The 22,530-nt window shown below is 40.3% G+C and overlaps 1 protein-coding gene across 2 annotated transcripts in view; it reads left to right on the top strand.

Annotated features, from left to right (window-relative positions):
* Positions 1–8,027: 8,027 nt before the first annotated feature.
* LOC121371477 (protein Smaug homolog 1-like) overlaps positions 8,028–22,530 on the top strand; it is a 76,953-nt gene continuing 62,450 nt past the window's right edge. For both annotated transcript variants that reach the window (XM_041497397.1, XM_041497396.1), the window contains exons 1-2: positions 8,028–8,122; positions 20,447–20,835. In XM_041497397.1, the coding sequence (XP_041353331.1) occupies positions 20,628–20,835 (208 nt within the window). In that variant the 5' untranslated portion in view covers positions 8,028–8,122; positions 20,447–20,627. The remainder of the gene's footprint in view (positions 8,123–20,446; positions 20,836–22,530) is intronic.

Below are 22,530 nucleotides of genomic sequence, written 5' to 3'. Positions count from 1 at the left end.
CTTGGGCACTTATTATTAGAAATATTGTAGCTTGTAAACACAATTTTATAGGTAATTTGTTAACTATGTATTTATTCTAGATTAATTTTACTGTATATATGTATGCATTTATAAATAAATAAATAATTAAATATATATACCTGTATATGAAGGATCAAGGGGAATAACCTGTGATGTCACATTTTGGTTATTTTCATAATTACATTCTGTGGTTAGTGTCCTATTCAGCACCAGTAGTTTACTTTCTCTAAATACTGAATGAAGAAGATAAAATGACCTAGTCCAATGGTATAGCCCATCAAAAAATAGGCCTCAAGGGAAATAAAGTTATAAAGTCGGTGAAATGTTTTGTCCTTAGCCTTAAGAAATTTAACATCACAGATTGTTCCCATTGACCCTTCATATGTATACAAAATTATACCATTGGAGAAATTAGCAAATAAAACAGAAATGTATATATGTCTGGGGTTTTTTTTTTTTTTATCCATAAATATGAATATTTTCATAACCTTGCTAATATTTCAATTGAGTTTAACCCTCTTTTCTACCTCCAATCCAAATCTCTCTGTTTCTCTACCTCTCTTGCTGCCACACACACACATATACATATTATATATATATATATATATATATATATATATATATATATATATATATATATATATATATATATATATACAGAAGTAAGGAAGGGAACTGTTTTGTTTAACGACGCACTCAACACATTTTATTTACGGTTATATGGCGTCATACATATGGTTAAGGACCACACAGGTATTGAGAGAGGAAACCCGTTGTTGCCACTTCATGAGCTACACTTTTCGATTAGCAGCAAGGGATCTTTTATATGCACCATCCCACAGACAAGATAGTCCATACCACGGCCTTTGTTACACCAGTTGTGGAGCAGTGGCTGGAACGAGAAATAGCCCAATCGGTCCACCGACGGGGATCGATCCCAGACCGATTGCGCATCAAGCGAACGCTTTACCACTAGGCTCCCGCCCCATATATACAGAACTTCACCTACATTGTTTTCGCTTCCTGTTTATTGCACACGTTTATTTAGCACAAGAATATATACCTCGAGACTGCATAGCGTCGAGTGGTATGATCTTGTGCAAAATAAACAAGTGCAATAAATAGGAAGCGAAAACAACGTATGTGAAGTTCTGTATTTATTACATACCTTCTTTTATGTTTTACAAAAATGGTTTTTAATTTAACGTCTCTTTCTTAAATCTATGATTAATACTCCTTTCATGGATTTCTTACACACCAGTTGGTGAGAACACCATGTGTTATTTATGATTACACAACTGGCTGCTCCTAGGTGATGACCAATGCTGTGAATAACTTTTAGTCGAAAAAGATGTTAAAATTTGCTTAAAACCTGGTTTTTGCGGATATGTAAGAAATAGAATAATACATTCGTGCCCGTTAGATACCGTTTATCTCGTTGTTTAAACATGTATCAAACTCGCTTTTGCTCATTAGATACATTTTAAACAACTTGTGAGACAAATGGTATCTAACGGCCACTCATGTATTATTCTCTATTTACTTAACATTAAGAATCATACTCTGCAGCAGCCTTGTGTAATGTTTCAAATACGATGTGACATACTGTGTAAATCATATATGACATCAGTAATAAAAGGTGCTAACTACAGTAAAAATAAAAAGGGAATTCACCATTTAAGAGTTCAGGTCCAGATCGCACAAAATTAGGTTCGATACAAAATAAATGTATCACTCGGTTTCAAAATATCTTTATCACTATAGTAAGGTTGAATAGGTATGTAATAAACATAATACTACACATGCATACACACAAGCACATATACACATGCATACACACACACACACACACAGGCACATATACATACACATACATACACACGCATACACACACAGGCACATACACACACGCATACACACACAGGCACACATACACACATGCATACACACACAGGCACACATATATACACACACAAACATATAGACACACAGATAAAGGGATATAACTCAGTTGAATCCCAATAGTATGAGTAGGATTCAGATTCAACTCTAAAGCTGTATCTAGGTGTTTTTTTTAAAGGGGTGGGGGCAGGATATATTGTTTATATTGGTGGAAAGAATATAAAGTTGAGATGCATGGCCTGGGGTATAATGCATCTGAGATGCACATGCATGTAAATAATGATGGCATAGGCAGTGAAAATACGGTTTACTTCTTTTTGTCTTTTTTATTGCATATACTCTTACATGTATATGTATTTTGCAACATTATAAAATGTTTAAATCATTTTAAGTTGGGTGGGGTAAGAATAATGTGGATGTAGAAAAGTTTTATTTAACAATGCACTTGACACATTTTAATTACAGTTATGTGGTGATGGACATATAGACAGGATAGTACATACCACAGCCTGTGTTACACCAGTTTGATTGAAAACATTTTATTGTACAAAGAACAAAAGAAATGGGCACACATAACTTTGACAACTTACGAGGCCCTCTTCTACATGTATATACATACAATATACATCGCGACCATATTACATGAGTGTATATTTAAAATACTTTTCAGTAGTAGTTATGGAGCTCTGGCTGGAATGAGAAATAGTCCAATATGGTGAACCCTGTACCACTGGGCTACATCCCACCCACCCCACAAAGGAAAGGAAGAGTATTTCAGAGGAAATCTGCTGCATTTTTTCATTAGCAGTTTTTATTAGCAGCATGAGATCTGTCATATGTACTTTCTCAGACAGGATAGCTCATACCATGGCCTTTGATATACCAGTCGTGTGACACTGGTTATGACTAGAAAATCCACAACTCAGAGAAAAAGAGGTCAATTGAGGGGATGTGATCTTTTGACCCAAGCACCTCAGGTGAATGCTCTATGAAATGAGCTAAATTTTGCTGAGTTCAAAAGAGTATATACATAATATTTTATCTAGACCCATGGTCAAATACAAAAACAATTTTTTTTTTAATTTAAAAACAAACCTACCCTTCCTAATTTGTTTAGGCACATTTTGTTTAGGTTTTAGGACACCAAAAATTAATAGCAATTTGGCAGAAAATCTAGCCAAATTCAAGTAACGTTTAGCTAAACAGAATTATTTTTTTAAATGGCTATATACATACAAATGACACATGGTTTTCAAATTAGCTTTTTATATGCCTGTCTGTGATGGGGCGTATTATGGATAACCTTTCCTTGTCCAGACCATATCTTGCATACAGGACCATGCATCAAACCTCACATGTAGGAACAACTTTGGATAGTGGTCTGTCGCATACAATTACTAGGTCACTGTGATACAAATAAATCAAATAATTAATCTTGTTTAGCTTTAGTATTTCAAATTTTCAATTATATTTCTTCAACTTCATTGCTAATACTAATACGAATGAAATCACAATTTGTCCAGAATTTGTTACTCACTTGTCCTGTCCATAAAATATAATTACTCTTCCAGTATGCAATTTAGCACTGACAATACATATGCTAATTTTGTGGTGATTCTGTATTGTTAACATTACATACATAAACTGTTTCTCTGCCAATATAAATGTGTCACCAGAGTACCCATGCTAAAAAAAATTTCCCTTTCTAATATAGAACAATAACTTCATTAATCAGACGGCACCTTCTCCAATGGATACAGTATCATCAGTAGTTGGTCCAAAACAAACTGTTCATCCATCTCATTGCAAAAATTTCACATAATTAGAATTGAATCATACCCGCAACATATTCATTAATATCTGTGGTTTTCCATCAAACTCCTGATGGGCATATCATGTACCTCATTGGTACTCTTGTTGGCATATTAGTATTATGACATAACTTCGACAAATTTAACTTTAAATCACATTTAGTGATTTGGTAAAAACAGCTTAAACGCTCTTAGCCACACATAGCTACTCTTCCCAATATTAAGAATTAAAGAATTACTGTTAGATTTGAAAATCATGTGACTGTCAAATTATGAACAAAGGTTTTACATATATAAAATGTATGATTTCATATTAGATTTAAATATTTCAAAATTCAAATTGCCGGGAGTGGAAGGAGGATTCTTGCATGATGTGCCCTTGAAAGCAGTAAATACCCAAAATATAAGATATTGCACATCAGTAGAGATTGGTATCGCCAAAGTTTTAGTATTGCGATAAATGAATCAATGTACTATAGTGATGTCGTTAAACAAAACAAACTCTACTTTCTGATTAGCAAAAAAGGATTTTTATATGCAGCATCCCGCAGACAGAATGATACATATCACAGCCATTGCTACACCAGTTGTGGAACACTGCATCTGAGCAAGTTATTATGTTTGGAACAACCTGTATCGTGTATTGTATTTATGATCATACGTACGTAAACACTGTCTGATTTCTATGTGATTTTACCACATGGTTTGATTCATACAGTGGCATAGCGTGGGTTGCCAGTGCCCTGGGCAAGGCAAGTATTGACCCCCTAACCAGTGGACCATTGGCACTCCCTGAGTCCCTTCCACCAGTCCAGAATTTTGTGCCCAGGGAAACCTCCCTGATGGCCCCACCCACGCTACACCACTGGATTCATATTCATGTGTGTGAACATAGCTTTACATACAAGTACATTGTACTAGTACACCAGTACTTTGATATACTAGACATGGTGCACTGCCTGGGATGAGAAGTAGCCCAATGGGCTCACCTATGGCGATTGATCGCAGACCGACAGCGCATCAAGCAAGTGCTTTAGCATTGGGCCACGCTAATTTAAAGTTAACATAGCTTAACACAACTTAAATCTAAAGTATAAAAAGGAAAAGAATATTTGTTTAACGATGCTATTATACTTTATAGTTCGGAATCAGATGAAAATTTATCATTGATCATCAAGTTAAAATTGGTTTGCACTAACCGATCAACTTTCTATTACACAGTCAATTAGGATTAATTGAACTTAAGAAATATTTGAATTATTAGGATTATGCAGATATCTTTAAAGAGACAGATCCTAGTAATTGCTAATTTTACCTTTAATACACATTATGCAAGGATGGTACAGTGTAAAAAATAGTGGTACGGCTCGTGGTTGCCAGACTCTCCTTTCAAATTATGTGTAAGGACATTTTCACAGATATAACAAATATAACCCACACACATACACAACGGCCATGCCGTACTGGCTGTGCTGCCCCTGTTATGTATCAGAGGTTTTTTTTTTACTTACACATTAAAACAAACTTAAACCCCATAATATACCAATTTCATCATCTAAATTGTAGGTCCCATTACAGTAAACATTTTCCACAACAATCAATTGTATAAAATTGTATGATTCATCATTGATTCAGTAGAGCCCAACCATTTTTCATTTGATCATTGGAACATGGCTATTTTGTGTCTAACATGATTATTTTTGCACTTGGGAAGGAAATGTTTTATTTAACAACGCACTCAACACATTTTATTTACGGTTATATGGTGTCATACATATGGTTAAGAACCACACATATATTGAAAGAGGAAACCCGCTGTTGCCACTTCATGGGCTACTCTTTTCGATTAGCAGCAAGGATCTTTTATATGCACCATCCCAAAGACAGAATAGTACATACCACGGCCTGTGTTACACCATTTGTGGAGCACTGGCTGGAACAAGAAATAGCCCAATGGGTCCACTGACGGGGATCAACCCCAGACCGACCGCGCATCAAGCGAATGCTTTACCACTGGGCTATGTTCCGCCCCCTTTTACACTTGGGAGACAGAGACAAAAAAAAACTGCTACCACGACAGGATACTCCTACCAAAAAACCCTGCTACCACGACAGGATACTCCTACCAAAAAAGCAGAAATGACTTTTTATATGCACTTTCCTAAAATCTGTTTAGAATGTTAAAGTTTGTTTTGTTTAAACAACACCACTAGAGGACGTCGGCTATTGGATGTAAAAAATTTGGTAATTCTAATACGTAGTCATCAGACTAAACCCACTATATTTTTTTCAATAGCATCAAAGGATCTTTCATATGCATTTTCCCACAAACAGGAAAGCATATACCATAGCCTTCGACCAGTTGTGGTGATCAATCCTAAACCGACCATGCATCAAGTGAACGCTTTGCCACTGGGCTACATCCCACCCCTAAAAATGAGGACTATACATTAATACCAGTATGAAAAATAGAAGATAGGCTGCTGCCCTCTTATAGGTCACTAACCAATGGATAGATGGATGGATGGATGGATGGATGGATGGATGGATGGATGGATGGATGGATGGATGGATGGATGGATGGATGGATGGATGGATGGATGGTGGGTGGGTTGATGGATGAGCGGATTGATGGATGGATGGGTGAGTGGATGGGTGTGTAGGTAGGTGGGTGGGTAGATCAATAGATGGATGGGTGAGTGGATGGATGGGTGGGTATGGATAGGTGGGTATGGATGGATGGGTATGGATAGATGGATGGATGGATGGATGAACGAATAGGTGGGTGGATATATTATGATGGATGGATGGATGGATGGATGGATGGATGGATGGATGGATGGATGGATGGGTGGGTGGAAGCATGCAAAGATTGCTAGATAGATACATATGTGTAAACAAGGATTCCTAATGAAATGATACATGATCAGTTTAAAGTATTTGTTATCTAGAGTGGTTATTTCAACAGTTTGTTAATAGAGAAAGAGAGAAAACCTCCTCAAAGTGAATTTTTTTATTTTTTTTATTTTTTGTTTTTGTTGGGAGCATGACTGGACCCCCTAAAAGCTTCCAATGCCACAGTCTACCCCCCCCCCCACCTGCATAAATCCCTGCACAAACGTTTGCATGTACCACCATATGGGCCACTCATACACTCCAACAGATAAAACACCATGAGAACTTTTATATGCACTTTCCCAGGACAGTACATACCTTATTTGATGTACCGGGCACTGGAACTAGCTCAATTGGTAGAGTGCTAACCTGAGGTGTTTTTGTACCAACCAGTGTCCTATAACTGGTACAGTGAAGCATGGCTACTGGATCATGTCAGGACCTAATCCAGTGGTGGCACAATGAAAAAATAGTGGTACCGGTATGGTTTGAGGTTGTCAGACACTCCTTTCAAATTCAAATTTGAAGGACATTTTCACAGATATAAGGAATATATTCCACAAAAAAAAAAAAAAAAAAAATTGTATGGCCATGGTGTACCTCTTTGAAAAGTGGTAGGGCTATAGCCATATCAGCCGTACCGTCTGCACTGTCCCTGTAATTTTTGTCCAATTTAGACAGGATCCGGTGTTTACAGGGTCACATTTTAGAATTAAAACAAATTCGGCACCATAAAAATTGGTTGGTTTTGATAGGATTCCGGTTTATTGTATATCATAGGCAGTGATATGTGCTATCCTGCATATAAAAAATTCCAGGTTGCTGCTAATGAAAAAATGTGGCGGATTTTCTCTAAATCTAAGACTATGTCAGAAGTACCAAATGTACAATAGCTGACGATGATTAAATCAATGTGCTCTAGTGGTGTCGTTAAAAAGTTTTAAAACAATTATGACATAAAGAATCCAAATCATAAATGTTTTAATAATGTTATTTTTATGGGGGGAGGGAGACATAACAAGAACACAAGAAAAAACAAAATAAAAAACAAGGACATCCCCATCCACCCTCCCCCCCCAATAAAAAGCAAAAAAGCCCAAAACATTAGACCTAGGCCTACATGTATTTCAATGGGGGGTAGGGGGGAGAGTAATTATATATATTTTTTCAAAATAATGTATGCAAGATTAAAAACAATAACAATAATAATAATAATAATAAAAAAAGAAAGAAAAAAGATAATATAATAAAATGCCGAAATGTCTGTCGAAATATCTAAAAAGTAAACCTAAAGGTCTGACTATATATATATATATTTATTTTTTACATGGACATTTTACAACTAGTGACTTGAAATCAATGACACCGGCAAGTGCCCGCCATTCAGGTGTGACGTCACTCATTAACATTCAACTGTTCAACATGTGGAAAGAGAGCAAGCTGGGCTTCTCCTTCGAAAGGAATAATGAATTAGCAGTAACTATGAGTGACACGTGAGTATTTTATGTTTCTGTTAAGCGTCAAACAGTGCCACCTTATTAAGGATTGTTTGTGTTTATGTCTTCTTATTTAGTTTTTATCACAAAGCTGGGAAATATTATCCTTCAGCGACCCCTAGTCTGACTACAGTGCTGAAATGGACGTTTCATGTTTTTTTGGGACAAACATCTTAAAATTATTTAATAGCATGCTTATTTATTTATTGTTTAGTCACCCCTTCTATTATTTGTGTCTGAAGGAAGGTAATAAATGATTTTAGTTTTGTAACTTGCGTTCTGTTTGTTCAAAGTTTAAAATAATAATTGTCAACATAATAACGACTCGTTGTGAGGGAACCCTACATCCCGTTACTAAAAATAGAATCGGCCTAAATTTGTAAATTGTTGATGTGTAAATTGTTCCTGTTGATGTGTAAATTGTAACTTGGTTAGGCCTATTAAGTTTAATGTCTAGCTAGTCCATACTTTTAACTAAGATTGACGAGAGTATTGGATATATAACAAGCAAGATTTTTTTTTTTACAATAATTGGATAATATACTAGGCCTAGTCCTACACATTCACATAGCCTACTCTGAGTCATTCATGGGTGATTTCATGTTTATGTGTATTTTATAAGACCAAAACACTATAGGCCCTACATTATTAGACATAAAAAAAAACTGCCTCATGAATAAGGAAAAAGTATTAGGCTATATATGTTACGTGTACATTTTCCTTTATCACAACAATGTTTGGAAAAATATCCGCCCGGTCCCCCCTCCCCTAAACCTAACCCTAACCAAAAATAATAAAGGTGGGGTTACCGGGGGGATATTATACCCAATGTTTACACCCCTTGGCATAATATAACGACAATAAGCAATTTAATGTCTACAGCAGTGTTGTAGCTAGCGGGGGAGGAGGGGTGGTGGGGGGGCAAGAACAAAATCCTGAAAAAATTATAGTAACTTAAAAAAAAATCATTCCTTAACCGTTTTAGACTATTAACTACTCAGTTGCCCCCCCCCCCCCCCCCCCCCAAAAAAAAAATCCTAGCTACGGCCCTGGTAGCATGGGACCCTGGTGATTCGAGGTACTTAATAATTGTAATTTGTATTAAATTTTTTTAAAACTTAAAGTGCTTTGTAATTTTATTATAATTATTAGTTGAAGAAACTGTTTAATTGTTAGTTGAACCAACAATACAGAAAAATCTATATATTTGATGCAATCAGAAGTACACACATGCTTACAATCGGCCTACCCCTGCTCACTGAATGAAAACATGTAATGCTATTGAGTCATATACTATTTTCAAGTACAGAAGCACATAACGTCATGAGAACAAAGTATGTAGCTGCAACTTGCTTGATTGAATTTATATCTTGAAGAAATAAATAAAAAAGGAAATGTTTTTATTTAGAAAAATTATTGATTTAGCAGTCAGCATACTACTGGTGTTTAAAATATTGCTTGCAAGATAAGTTGGGACAAACTTCTTTTTTTTTCTTTTTTTTTTAAAAATAGCTTTGGTTATTTCTAATTGTACTTTTTATCTAAATAATTTTAAAATATTTATTCAAATATATAATAATTCAGTGATTTTAAAATCTGGTATCCCACCTGAAAATTTAGTATCCCACTTATGGATATGGTTACCTAATATTCAAATATCAAGCATGCCAATTTTAATTTTAGTAAGTAGAAAAAGGCTGTATTGGTTGAAAACATTTTATAATGGCAATTTGCCTTTTCAGTGTATTTTAGTGAGGAAATGTTGTTATGGTGTAGCATTAGGTATGAGCTTGTAACTACTGTTACTTAACTTTGATGTTAAATGACAATTTTATTGTTTCAACAAAAAGTAAAAATTACAAAACAAAATTAGATGGTATCCTGGTGGGATACTGGGTTCTTGAAGTCTGGTAACCAACATTAAAATCTGCTATCCCCAGGATATCGGAATACTGTTGATCTCGAACACTGTAATACTCACTATACATATTGTAGTAATAGTCATATTTTAAATGTAACATTGTATTGATCTAAAATTTTAACGCCCTTATTTGCTTGCATGGAAAAACTATTGATGTGTGACCTCACATTTTTACTGATGTCACTCACTAATAGGTAAAAATCACCTGAAACCATACAACACCTATTATTTGAATGTAGTTTAATACATTCTCTGTGGGAAACAATAGAAGAATGGATAAGAAATGAAACTAGAATTAATATTACTGTAAGCAGAGACATAGTTAAGTTAGGCATGATCAACAACGAAAAAGGTAATTTTGTAAATTGGCTGACTATATCAACATAAAATATTATATTTACAGTATGAAAATACAAAAAAGAAATTTACATGTCAATGCTGCGAAAAATATTCTACAAATAATTTTGAAATAGAAAAATATATTTATTACAAAAATTGCAACTATGAAGCATTTCATAAGCAATGGACACCCTATAAACACTCTTTGAAAGAAGGTTTTAATTAAAAATAATACTTTGGAAATAAAGTACTAATTAAAATGTCATTCTCTAATGCTCTCTCAATATCCCCACAACTTTGTTACACTTATCTACTGCTGTTGCACCCTCCCTACCCCCCCCAGTCTCTCTCTCTCCCTCTCTCTCTCTCTCTCTCTCTCTCTCTCTCTCTCTCTCTCTCTCTCTCTCTCTCTCTCTCTTTCTTTCTCTTTCTCTCTCCCTCTCTCCCTCTCCCTCTCTATCTCTCTCCCTTTCCATCTTATAAATATAGAAAGCATTAACATATTTAAATAGCATATTTTGTTTAGATACTATTACTATTGTTTAAATATGTACTTTGTAAGGCAGTGACCACGGCTCCCCAACGTGTTCACTGCCTATGTTCTGGGAGCACACCCTAGTTCCATCCAGCGAAAATAAATTATAATTTGGTTAATCTACAAACCTGTAACACACTTAGATCATGTTTTTATCAAATGGAGTGAAAAAGCAGGTTTTATATAGATAAATACCATGGGAATCCCCATGTCCCAATTGCTTGAAATAATTTTGAAAGTTTGTATTCTGATGTCACCGGTAGATGTCGCTCGAAGCACAACAATGCCTACATCACGACACATTTCACAGACTTGGGGTGCGTTCTTTTCACCTCTCCTGGACATGTTCCAACTGTTCTGTCCTGGTTGTATCCCCTCTCCAGATATCGTAGGACTTGGCAAAATTATTGGTTTTAAGGGTTTGTAACCTTTTGTATTGAGATACTTACTTGTCTGAACTTTATTGTTACTGAAAATGTTCACGAACTGTGAAGAAAAATCTTACAAATGAACAACAACAAATTGGATGTTGATTGTGCGAACCGTGCACGAAAAAACAAACTGAACCAAAATGATAACGGTCACGTGGTATACCAATGTCTGTGACATTGAAATGGAAATATTCTGTCTAAAAATAGATTAGACCTTGTCTGCCCAACGTTTTTTTCTCAAACGTGCGTCCGTTTTTCAGAAATATGAAAAATGCATTTTGTGGTATTACAAACACCAGGATTACCAAAAAACACTTCAGGTGAATGGAAATGTATATTCTAAATAATAAACGGTAAGTAAAGTGCAATTTTATTTGTGAAAAAATGGGTTTAATAGCGAAAAACAACGCCGTAATGGTTAACAACTAACCGTAACTAGGGTGTGTCCCTTTAATAAACATGCACATGCAGACGATACTTCGATAAATATTTTGGGCATGATCGCCATAAATTAAGAAAACTACAATAGTTTTAATTGGCATACCGATAATGTGTTTTTGATCTATTTTGGTTCACGTGTATAAAAAACAATTTTAAAGATATAATGTAACAAATAATTGAATATACTTGAATGTAATGTTGGTTGAACGTGCCGGGTTGTAATTTATAGTGGTGAATATATTATATGTATGCATGCAGCTCCACCCGGCATGTACACATCACAGTAACTGTATTGTTATGTATGGAATGCTTCTCGGCCCACATACATTTTATTCAGTTATGTGATTCACTATGCAAGTTTCCGCTTTAAATGGTTACACAATTCTAAAATGATAAATACTACAGGGCTCGAACTTAAGAATATGTTTCCCACGGCAATTTTTTTTAAAGAATTGCCATGGCTGAAACAGCCCACCGATGGCAATTTTGAGCAATTATTTTCTTAAACTAAGTTAAAGTGACATTTGCAGAAAATACATATGATTGAAAGGTTATTTTTCTGTATGACCTTGAATGGTAACTGACAATAACTTAAATACATTGAACGCAATGGCGCGTAGTGCATCATAAAGTTCAGTCACTTTCGGTTTCCGATAATAACAGTATTAACCGAAATGTAACCTTAAATCGTTAACCGATATTTAACCCATTATTGTGTATCTATATTAAATTAAATGTTATTTTTATTTTTAAATACTTCCAAAATAAAACATTCTGATTCACTGCAGTATCAAAGATTATTTTTTTAACAACATTTTCATTCAATAATCGTATCTTACATTTACTAACATTTAAATTGTTGTTGAAACAGACTTAACCCAGACTGGCATCGTTGATGAACAGGTGCCAGTATGTATTACAGTATATACTGTATAGACTGTTATTTAGTATAGTAAATGTCCACACTTGAATATTATATGTTACAGAAATTGCCGTTTTAACGACGGTTTGTATGCAGATGATGGGTTCATTGGGGAATTACCGGTTTGTATGCAGATTATGGGTTCATTGGGGAATTACCGGTTTCTTACCGCACGAAAAATCTTGGAAATTGCTATTACCGCATGGAAAATAACAAATTACCATTAGTCTTATTCAACTTACTGTACTAGCACAACAACGATGCTATACAACCTGAGTTATCTCCTCCACTGCAGAATTGTCTTCCCTTGCCAGATGTATATCCATATCCGCGCGTGGGCAGACCATTGTTCTCAATTCTGCTGTCCTTCATTGTGGATGTTCTGTTAATGAGCTCTTTTGTTAATTGTCTCACGTGAAACGTTTCATTGAAGTGTTTTTTTGTTTATTTATTTTCCTTAGCCCTTACCAAGACATACGTTGTTTTTGGAATAATATTTTTCGTAATGTCTGACACGGCCTCGTCGGGCTCAACCGTAAGGTTGACCATGTATGCCAAAGCCGGCTGTGGCAAGCGGCTTCCCCGGTTCGACTCACACTTGTTGTGTTGGTCCTGTAGGGCCTGTTCATTTGACCAACAGTGCGAGGTTTGCACGACATGGCCTTGTCCATTTGGACGAAATTTCGTTGCCAGGTCCGGGAGGTGGACAGGAAGAGGGATGTACGTAAAGGAAAGGGAGAGAAGAGCGAGGAGGCAACCTCGGGGGTTGTCCTCCAATCGGAGGTGCCGCCGGCTTCCGTGAAATCCGGGGGCACTGTTCGTGCGAGGAAGGGTGGTAGGCGTAAGAACGCCTCGTCTTCACACCGCCATTCGGATGGCGTTGCTAGTGGTTCAGTGATGCCGGCCGGCGCCACTGGTTCACTAAAGTTCTTTGTTTCGGCTGAAGCAGAGAATCGGTTACCTGTCAGGGAGGCTGCTCCGACGGAGGCACCTATATCTCCGACGGTGGAGGTGGTGTCAACACGGGTTGTGCGCAAGGAGGCTGTGGTGGCTTCTGCCGCCGCGGTTCCCCTTTTTCCCCATCCTGGGGATGGAAGCCGACTGGAGCGGCTCCAGTTTGGTGAGTCGAGTGGCTTGAGGGGCCGTCCCTCCCATCTGTTTCGGACGGGGGTGTTCGGTTGACGGGGCCGGCGTTGGCTAGCGCCGTGTCAGCCTCGGTCAGTTAGTATTTTTTTTACGAAATCCGACGTTCCACCCGTTGCAGGGTGAAGCCGTGGGGATGCTGTCAGGGGGCACACGTTGCACACTGGGTGCAGGACTCGTTGAGTCCTCCCTATGTGTATGTTTACCCGGAGGGGCCGGCTCCGGAGGTTCCGCCATCGGCTACGCCAGGTGTGCAGGAGACGGCAGCTTTTTTAGGCGCTGCTTTGCTTACCTCGTCGGACCGAGGTAGATGTTCACGGCGGTACCCTTCGCAGAGGTGGCAGGAGCCTTTGGTTCCTGTAGATTCTCAGGGTCGGCCCGGAGGTTTTCAAGAAAGTTTGTTTGAAAACTTCTTCGCAGGTGGGACTTCGACTCCATCCGTGTCGGCTGTTCCGCTGGTCGGTGCCTGTTTCCACCCATGATCGCTTTGGCGATGCGGGGGTGACGCATGGACGGAGGTTTGTTCCCGTCCCTTTCCTTCAGGGTCAGCCGCGGTCTTCGGTGCCGCCGGTTTTGAGGGAGGTCTCTTCCGAGGAAGATTTGCCTTCCGGTTCCGGTTTGGAGTCGGAAGAGGTTTTGGACGATCCGGATTGCCGAGCGGTGGGAGTCGATGCCTCTGTCCCGCCTGCAGAAGATTTCGATTATGCAACGGTTCTGCAGTTCATAAGTAATGAAGTCCGACTTGTATGCGCTGACGCTTTCCCAGCGGAGGTGGCTGTTCCCACTATTCAGGGCGTTTCTTTTGGAAATTGATCGCTGGTGGTGAAGGCTCCGCGGCCGGAGCTTGGTTTTCCGCTTGCCCAGGAGGCACATGAATCCTTACTGGAGATTGAAGGCGTTGCATCACATTGCCCAGATGTCTGGGCGTTTGTGGGCAGACAATCTCTTGTTGCAACGCGATCATTACTTGTCTGGGCTACGGGCTACCCGTGTTTTGCAGCCGGTCAGTGAGAGAGACCTTACTGTTTGGGTCGGACTTCAGCCTTGTCATGGATAAGGAGTCTGTCAAGTTCGTTCCCCTGCCCCAGCCTGGTAACGCTCGGAAGGGGTTCAGAATCCTAAGGTTTCTGCTCCTATTTGGCAATCTGGGACGGCGCCACCCCCCGTTAAACAGAATCGTGCTCGTCTGAGGGCAGCACGTTTTCGGGCTACCGCTAAGGGCACGGCACCTAAGAGTGGTAAGCCGCCGGGGTGAGGGTGTTGCGATGACCGGCAACTGTTAATGGAGGTGCCGTTAGCAGACGTTCCCGTGGGCGGCAGGTTACATCATTTTCTGCCACAATGGCGTCTCTTGCCAGACCTGGACCCATGGGTTCTGTCGGTCGTCAAGGAGGGATATCGGATTCCCCTTTTCTTCGGCTCCCCCTCTCACTTCTTCTCCCCAGATGCCTCTGATGTCGTCGTCCGACAGGCGGGTTCTGGTAGAAACGATACTTGCCGAGTTTCTCTGCAAGGGTGCCATCCACCAGGTGGATTTGGACTCCCAGGGTTTTTACTCCCATTTGTTCTTTGCCCAAAAGAAAAATGGCGAGTGGAGACCTATTCTCAACCTAAAGCCGCTGAAAGCATTCGTGGTTGTTCCTTCCATGAAAATGGAGACGGTGCAGTCTGTCCGGGCTTTACTCCAGGTTGGGGAGTGGGCGGCGTCAATCGACCTGAAAGACGCCTACCTGCATGTTCCGATTCATCTGCATTTTTGGAAGTTCCTGCGCTTCCTATTCGATGGCAAAGCTTACGAGTTTCAGGGATTTACCTTGTTTTTCTGAAATGGGGGTCCCTTGGACTCACCTCTTTCTTTTCTGGGGGTCCCAACCTGAAAACAAAGGGTCCCAAAACCACACAAACGACAGAGAGCTGCAGACAACAAATCACGTGTATACTATATGTTTCATTAAAGTAAATTTAACAAGCTGTGTTGTTTTTCCTTTCGGGAAATCAATGTCGGTATTCATTGGTTATTCTTTCAAATCAACATTTCACTTTGATCTGTATAATTATTTGAACCATTTCCTGCAAGCTAAATGACACTCACAATACCATGCATTGTTTATGAATCATGCTACTTGTTTGTTAATGCAAATCAGAACATTTAACCAATTTGTTTTATTCGCCTGGGAATTTCCGATTGTGTTCGGCCTGTTGACGAGAAATTCCGAATGATCGCAAATCCGCGATCTCTTTCCGGAAATTACCAACTTTACCCGATTAAGCGCAGCAAAGGATAAAGACGCAGTGTTCCCAGAGAATAAAACTTTTTGTTTTTGATATGGGGAATCCCCATTTGAATACGCAGTTTATAGGTAGAAAAGAAATAGTGTATTACACAGAATGATTGATCTTTGATAGTGGACAGGGTTACTGAAAATGTCAGATATTTTATGCGTCCCACGGGATGCAGTATCTCTATTTTTGCGGGTCCAGTTAAGTTTTAGTGCGTCCTATACGCAAGTTTTATGCGTCCGGTAAATCCCTGGAGTTTCGAGTGCTGCCGTTCGGATTGGCCACGAGTCCTCATGCCTTTACTCGTGTAGTCACGGCTGTGGTAGGCCATGTACATTTGTTGGGCATTCACATGCACAACTACCTAGACGATTGGTTGATTCCAGCTTTGTCTCAGCAGGCATGTCTGACGGGCGTGAGTCTGGTCATTGACATGATACTTCGCTTGGGATTTATTCCCAATTGGGTGAAGTCGGAGCTGGTGCCAGCTCAGGTTTTCACGTATCTCGGAGTTGTCTTCAACCTTGTGGAGGCATCCGTTCGACCGACGGATGCACGCCTCCACAAATTCACGGCGCTGGCTCAGCGTCTTGCTCGGGAGCAGCGCATTTCGGTGCGCACGCTGCATGGGTTGTTGGGACATCTCGAGTCAATGGCTGCATTGAATGTGCAGTTCAGACGATTCAAGAGACCTCTCCAGTGGCATCTCTCACGTGTGTGGGATGGCCGCTGTTGGGATACGTTGATTCCGGTGGGGCCTTGGTTCGTGCAGACGATCCAAGAGTGTCTGGTCGACAAGTGCTTGTCCCAGGTCATTCCCTTACATCCTCTTGCTCCGGAGTTGGTCCTGTTCACCGATGCTTCCCTAGAGGGGTATGGTGCGCATCTGGATCAACATCTGTCAGGTGTGTGGAGTGCCTTCGAAAGGAGCCTCCATATCAATCTGCTGGAGATGGAAGCCGTTCGCCGGGCTTGCCTCCAGTTTCGGAGCATTATTCGACATCTTCGAATTTTGTTGAGGTGCGACAACACGGCAGTCGTCGCATACCTCAATCCTTGGGGTGGCACCAAGTCCGAGTCACTGAGTCGCAGGGCCTTGGAGATCCAGGAATTGTGCGATCAGTGGGGGATTGTGTTGACGGCAAAACACATTCCCTCTTCAGTCAACGTCTTGGCGGACGCCTTGAGTCGTCGTTCACCTGTCCAAACAGAGTGGATGTTGCACAAGGTGGTTGCGGGCAGGATTCTGCATTTGTGGGGGAGTCCACAAATGGATATGTTCGCGACCAGGCTGAACCACCAGTTACCGGTGTTTGTGTCACCGGTTCCCGATACTCTGGCTCTGGAGTACGATGCGTTGAGCATGGACTGGACGGGGTTGGATCTGTATGCCTTCCCGCCCCCAGTCTTACTCAGCAAGGTTCTGGCCAAGGTCGGAATGCAACCGTGTCGAGTGGCGCTGGGTTGCCCAACCATGGTTTCCTCAGCTTCTGTCACTATTAGTGCAGGAGCCGGTGCGCTTGCCACCCCTTCCGGATCTGCTCAGCCAGTGGCTGCAGCAGCCGGTGTGGCACCCGAGGCCGGAGGTCTTCCGGCTTCACGCTTGGAGGTTGTCGAGTTTTCCCTGCGAGGCAGAGGCTTTTCGGAACGAATTGCTGAACTCGTCTCCTCTTCGAAGCGCCGGTCAACTGAGCGAGTTTACCAATGCCACTGGAGCGCTTGGGTTCGTTGGGCAGGTGAACGGGATTTTGATCCCTTATCACCTACTGTCAGTGACTTAGCTGAATACTTTCTGGCCTTGGTCCAGGAAAGGAAGCTTAAAGTTCAGACAGTCAAAAGTCATCGTTCTTCCATCTTCACTACTCTCAGGCAGTGTGGTCGGACAGACTTTTCCACGAATCTCATATTGCATGATTTGCTCAAATCTTTGCAGTCCACGGTTGAGAGGCCTTCCATTTTGCCAAAATGGGACGTCTTTCTGGTTCTTCATGCGCTCAAGGGTCCGCCTTATGAGCCATTGCGATTTGCCACTCTTCGACTTTTGACTTGGAAGACACTTTTCCTGGTCTCTCTTGCGGTTTGTCGCCGTATTAGTGAGATTCATGCTTTCAGGTCAATATCTTGAGGCATTGCAAAAAAAAAGAGTATATATCTTTTTCATGTACTGTTACAGATCAAGTTTTGACTTTTATGGTTATTTACTTATTTTTCACAGAGGTATGACCCATGAACTTGAATGTTGTTGGGCCTGGTAGGGGACATACACATGTGTTGCTTAGTTATTTTGATCTTTATTAAAGCCTAAAATTTCAGTGGTTTCAAGGTGAAATGTTTAACTTTAAGATAAGCATTTTTGTATTTAATTGGGCTTGCTTATTTTGGTTTCATACTTATTTTGGGCACAGCGTTTATTGCCTGGTCTATGGTGCTAACGGCTATCTAACCACCTGAGAGTTCTTGTTTCTTAGGCTTGATCCTGTTCAGTGGACCGACCCATTGTTCATGTTTTTCAAAGTTTTTTCTTGTCTTCCTCCCCCCCTCCCCACCTGAGGGTTTCTGCAAGAGGGTAAAACGGGTATGGTACCATACTCAAATTTCTTCGCAGTTAACCTTTTGACAAAATTAATTATACCCAGTAACCCATACCCGCTGTTGACTGTGGTTGCATTCAATTCCATAGCGCTATACCCAAACATTTCAAAAACACTATTAGCATACTTGCCAACTATTATGATTTGGGCGGAATAATTATGATTTGTTTATTCCCATTCCGCCCTATGAATTATAAAGATAGTATTCCACTTTTTTAAAAACAAATTAAAACAAACGTTCAGTGTGTCCTTAAATTGGTCCTTTTAAGTGTGACCCGTTTGTAGTATGCTGGTATTACACCGATCCCATTACATTACACTGGTCCTATTAGTGAATTACACGCATATCCATTGGTCCAATTGTGCTTTACGTCATACATACAATAAATTTTGACCAATCGTTGCTCGAGTTTCATCGCGGATCAATTATCCAAGCCGGCAAAAAACAAATGGCTGACGAATCCAAGGCTGTGAACTTCTACAGAAGTGCAAGTCTGCAACTTATAATGCAGTGTGACATCAGTTACATACTAGCTGAGTGTATAAAAGTTACTAAAATTTCTGTTAGCGCTATATAGGTCTCCAAAATCGCCATTTGGCTACTATTTTTAAATTATTTGAAAACATATATTTTAGTTATTTTTTAAGAAATAGTGTATTTCACCTTTTGCACCTTAGCGCCAACCTAGAAATTTGTAGTTTGAAAAGACACTCAAGGATTATATGCACATTGTACATGTTTATCTAGTTTGATAGTGTTACACACTCACTGTAAATATGTTTTATATAAAGTACTTATGATGAAAGCTGATACAAATCACTTCAAGAATGTACCTAAAATGTCTCAGAAAATGCTCCAGAATGCACCATTTTCAATGTAGTTTTTCAAAAATTTTGTTTGTGTGTGTGTTTGGGGCTCGGCTATAAATCAGTTATTAGGACTTTCATTTCATTAGAGTTGGCAGGTATGTATTAGTAAATGCTGTCCTGTCGGGGAGAGTGCATGTAAAAGACGCTTATTTTGATAAAACTTAGTGGCATAATGGGTCGGGATGTGATACAGTGTTAAAGCGTTCGCTTGATATGCAGTCGGTCTAGGATCGATCCCCGTCGGTGGTCCCATTGGGCTATTTCTCGTTCCAGCCAATGCTCCACAACTGGTGTAACAAAGGTCATGGTATATGCTATTCTGCATATAAAAGATCCCTTGCTGCTAATAAAAAAAAGTAGTCCATGAAGTGATAACAGCGGGTTTCCTCTCTCAATGTCTGTGTGGTCCTTGACCATATGTCTGATGCCATATTTAACCGTAAATAAAATGTGTTGAGTGCGTCGTTTAATAAAACATTTCTTTTTTTTTGGTGGCATAATGTATAATGGTTGTGTTAACAGACATTAGGATGGTACAATGTACGTGTAAATAGAGATCACATCTTGGTACCTGTTGCCTCCCAGGGTTTATTACTAATGAACTCATCATAAACTTTTCCCATGGTTTTCAGAACCATCTCTTTAATCTTTAATTAATTTAATTGATTTTGTTTCCTATTTTTCTTTACGAAACAACACTGTAATTACCTGTAGAGATGAAATGAGGAAATGTGACATCATCAAAGTAGAATGACTGACAGTTTAGCAAAGGGATTAATTATATTTTTCCTGATTTCATTTTATTTCCTTATTTTTTAATATAGATTTTAATTTTGTTTTTCTTTCAGGTAATATCTGTGCTTTGGCCCAGCAGTGTGTGTTGTGTGTGTGTGTGTTTGCTTTCAATGAAGTACGGAATCCATTTTAGTAAAGTTATTTTTCTGCTTGATCAAAAATACTTTCACTATTTATCAAATTAGGCCTACACCAAAAACGAAAAATCACTAATTTTGAGAAAACCAATCAAGCATGAAAGCTAACAATAACTTTCGCGAGCAGGTAACCTTGGTTACGAACTGGTTCAAGACCTGGAGTGAGTGTGAGCAGACTGTGGCGTTATACTCCCTGTTGAAGAAGTTGACCCCTTCCCAGGCCAAGTTCCTGGTGCAGGTTCTACAGCAGTCCCTGTCCGAGTGCGCAGAGGCCAAGATCCTGGAGGAACGAGCCAATGACCCGGGTGAGTTCGACATTTTACGATTTGTTCCAGATGGTATGGGTTTCTTCCGGAGGGTGCAATTTCTTCTGGAGGGTACGGTTTCTTTCGGAGGGTACGTTTTCTTCGAGAGGGTATGGAGGGTAGAATTACTTAATGTAAAATCTTACTAATTAATGCCTGTCTGTCAGCCCTTTAGCTATTTCTCGTCCCGGCCAGTGCAACACAACTGGTATGTATCAGCGGCTGTGGTATGTGCTACTTTAGTGGTGTCGTTTAAAAAAGAAACCCGACTTTTTACAACCATTTCTCCAGTGAGCAGGATGTAGATCAGTGGTATAGCGCTTGCCTAGTGCGCTGTCAGTCTACGGTCGATCCCTGTTGGTCAGCAAGTGCACCCTGACTGGTTTATGTGTATATACTAGCGGAAAAAAGTAACTGTGTATGGTTATCATGTTGATAAAAACATAATTTCAAGACATAAAACGATGAAACGATCAGATAGCATGGTTAATAGGCAAATCTGCAAAACTTCAATTCATTTAAAATGTCACAGCATCCGTCATTTCATTGGTATTGGGGATGAAAGACACGGGGGGTAAAAAACCAGTTCACAAAGTTAATAGCGCGTATGGCCACGGTTTGCGTCGATGCAGGCCTGGTACCGTCGCCTCATAGAGCCTACCAAATTGTTGAAGAATGCCTGGGGAATGCCGTTCCAGATCTGGACTAACGTCTGACCCAGCGCTGCCAACGTCACCGGCTGGTTAGGCAGCGCACGTACACGACGTTGCATCTCATCCCAGACGTGCTCGATTGGTGCAAGATCGGGTGAGACTGCAGGCCACTGCAACACATCGGTATTCTGCTGAGCTAGAAATCCCTTACCACCCGGGCGACGTGAGGTCTAGCGTTGTCTTGCTGAAGCGTGATGTGGCGTTGCTGTCCTTGCACAAATGGGATGACGTGAGCCTGGATAATGTCGTCACGGTAGCCTACGGCGTTCAAATTGCCATCGGTGACCACAATAGGTGTTCGTCCAGTTGACGTGATACCACCCCAAACCATGACACTGCCTCCGCCAAAAGCATGTCGCTCCACAATACAGGCATCACTAAAACGTTCTCCAACACGACGATAGACTCTTTGAAAGGCCGTCGCTGCCGTCTAAGTGAAACCTGGACTCGTCCGTAAACAGAATACCCGCCCAGTCTCGGTGATTAAAGCGCAAGTGTCTTCTACACCAAGCCAGACGCGCTACACGATGGCGTCTTAGCAAAACTGAACGGACAGCCGGACGTCGCGGACAAATACGCCGTTCACGTAATCGATTCCGTACAGTTCTGGGGCTGATGGCACGCAATCCAGGAAGTGATTCCTGAGGTGCACGAGTCGGATATGATTGTCCTGCTGTCGTGACGTCACGCGTGGACGACCTGCACGTGGTCGGTCTCTGACATTACCAAATTGTTGAAAACGTCTCGACAAAGCCTGAATAGTGTTTATGTTGACACCAAATTGCGTAGCAACAGCGCAATGGAGATTTCAGCCTGGATCATACCAATTGCGCGAAGGCGGTCATTTACATTTAGCTTGGGCATTGCTCTACGACCACTTTCAACCGAAAAAACCTGCTTTTCTGTTCCACCGTTTGCCAAACAATGACCCGACAGTAGCAAAGTCGACAAAAGCTGGAGCAGTAAAATGTTGGGCGGAAAA

This window comes from Gigantopelta aegis, chromosome 4 (assembly GCF_016097555.1).
Source record: "Gigantopelta aegis isolate Gae_Host chromosome 4, Gae_host_genome, whole genome shotgun sequence".
Lineage (NCBI taxonomy): Eukaryota > Metazoa > Mollusca > Gastropoda > Neomphalida > Peltospiridae > Gigantopelta > Gigantopelta aegis.
The sequence above is the reverse complement of the archived record's forward strand: the minus strand, read 5'-3'. Positions and strand labels throughout refer to the sequence as shown.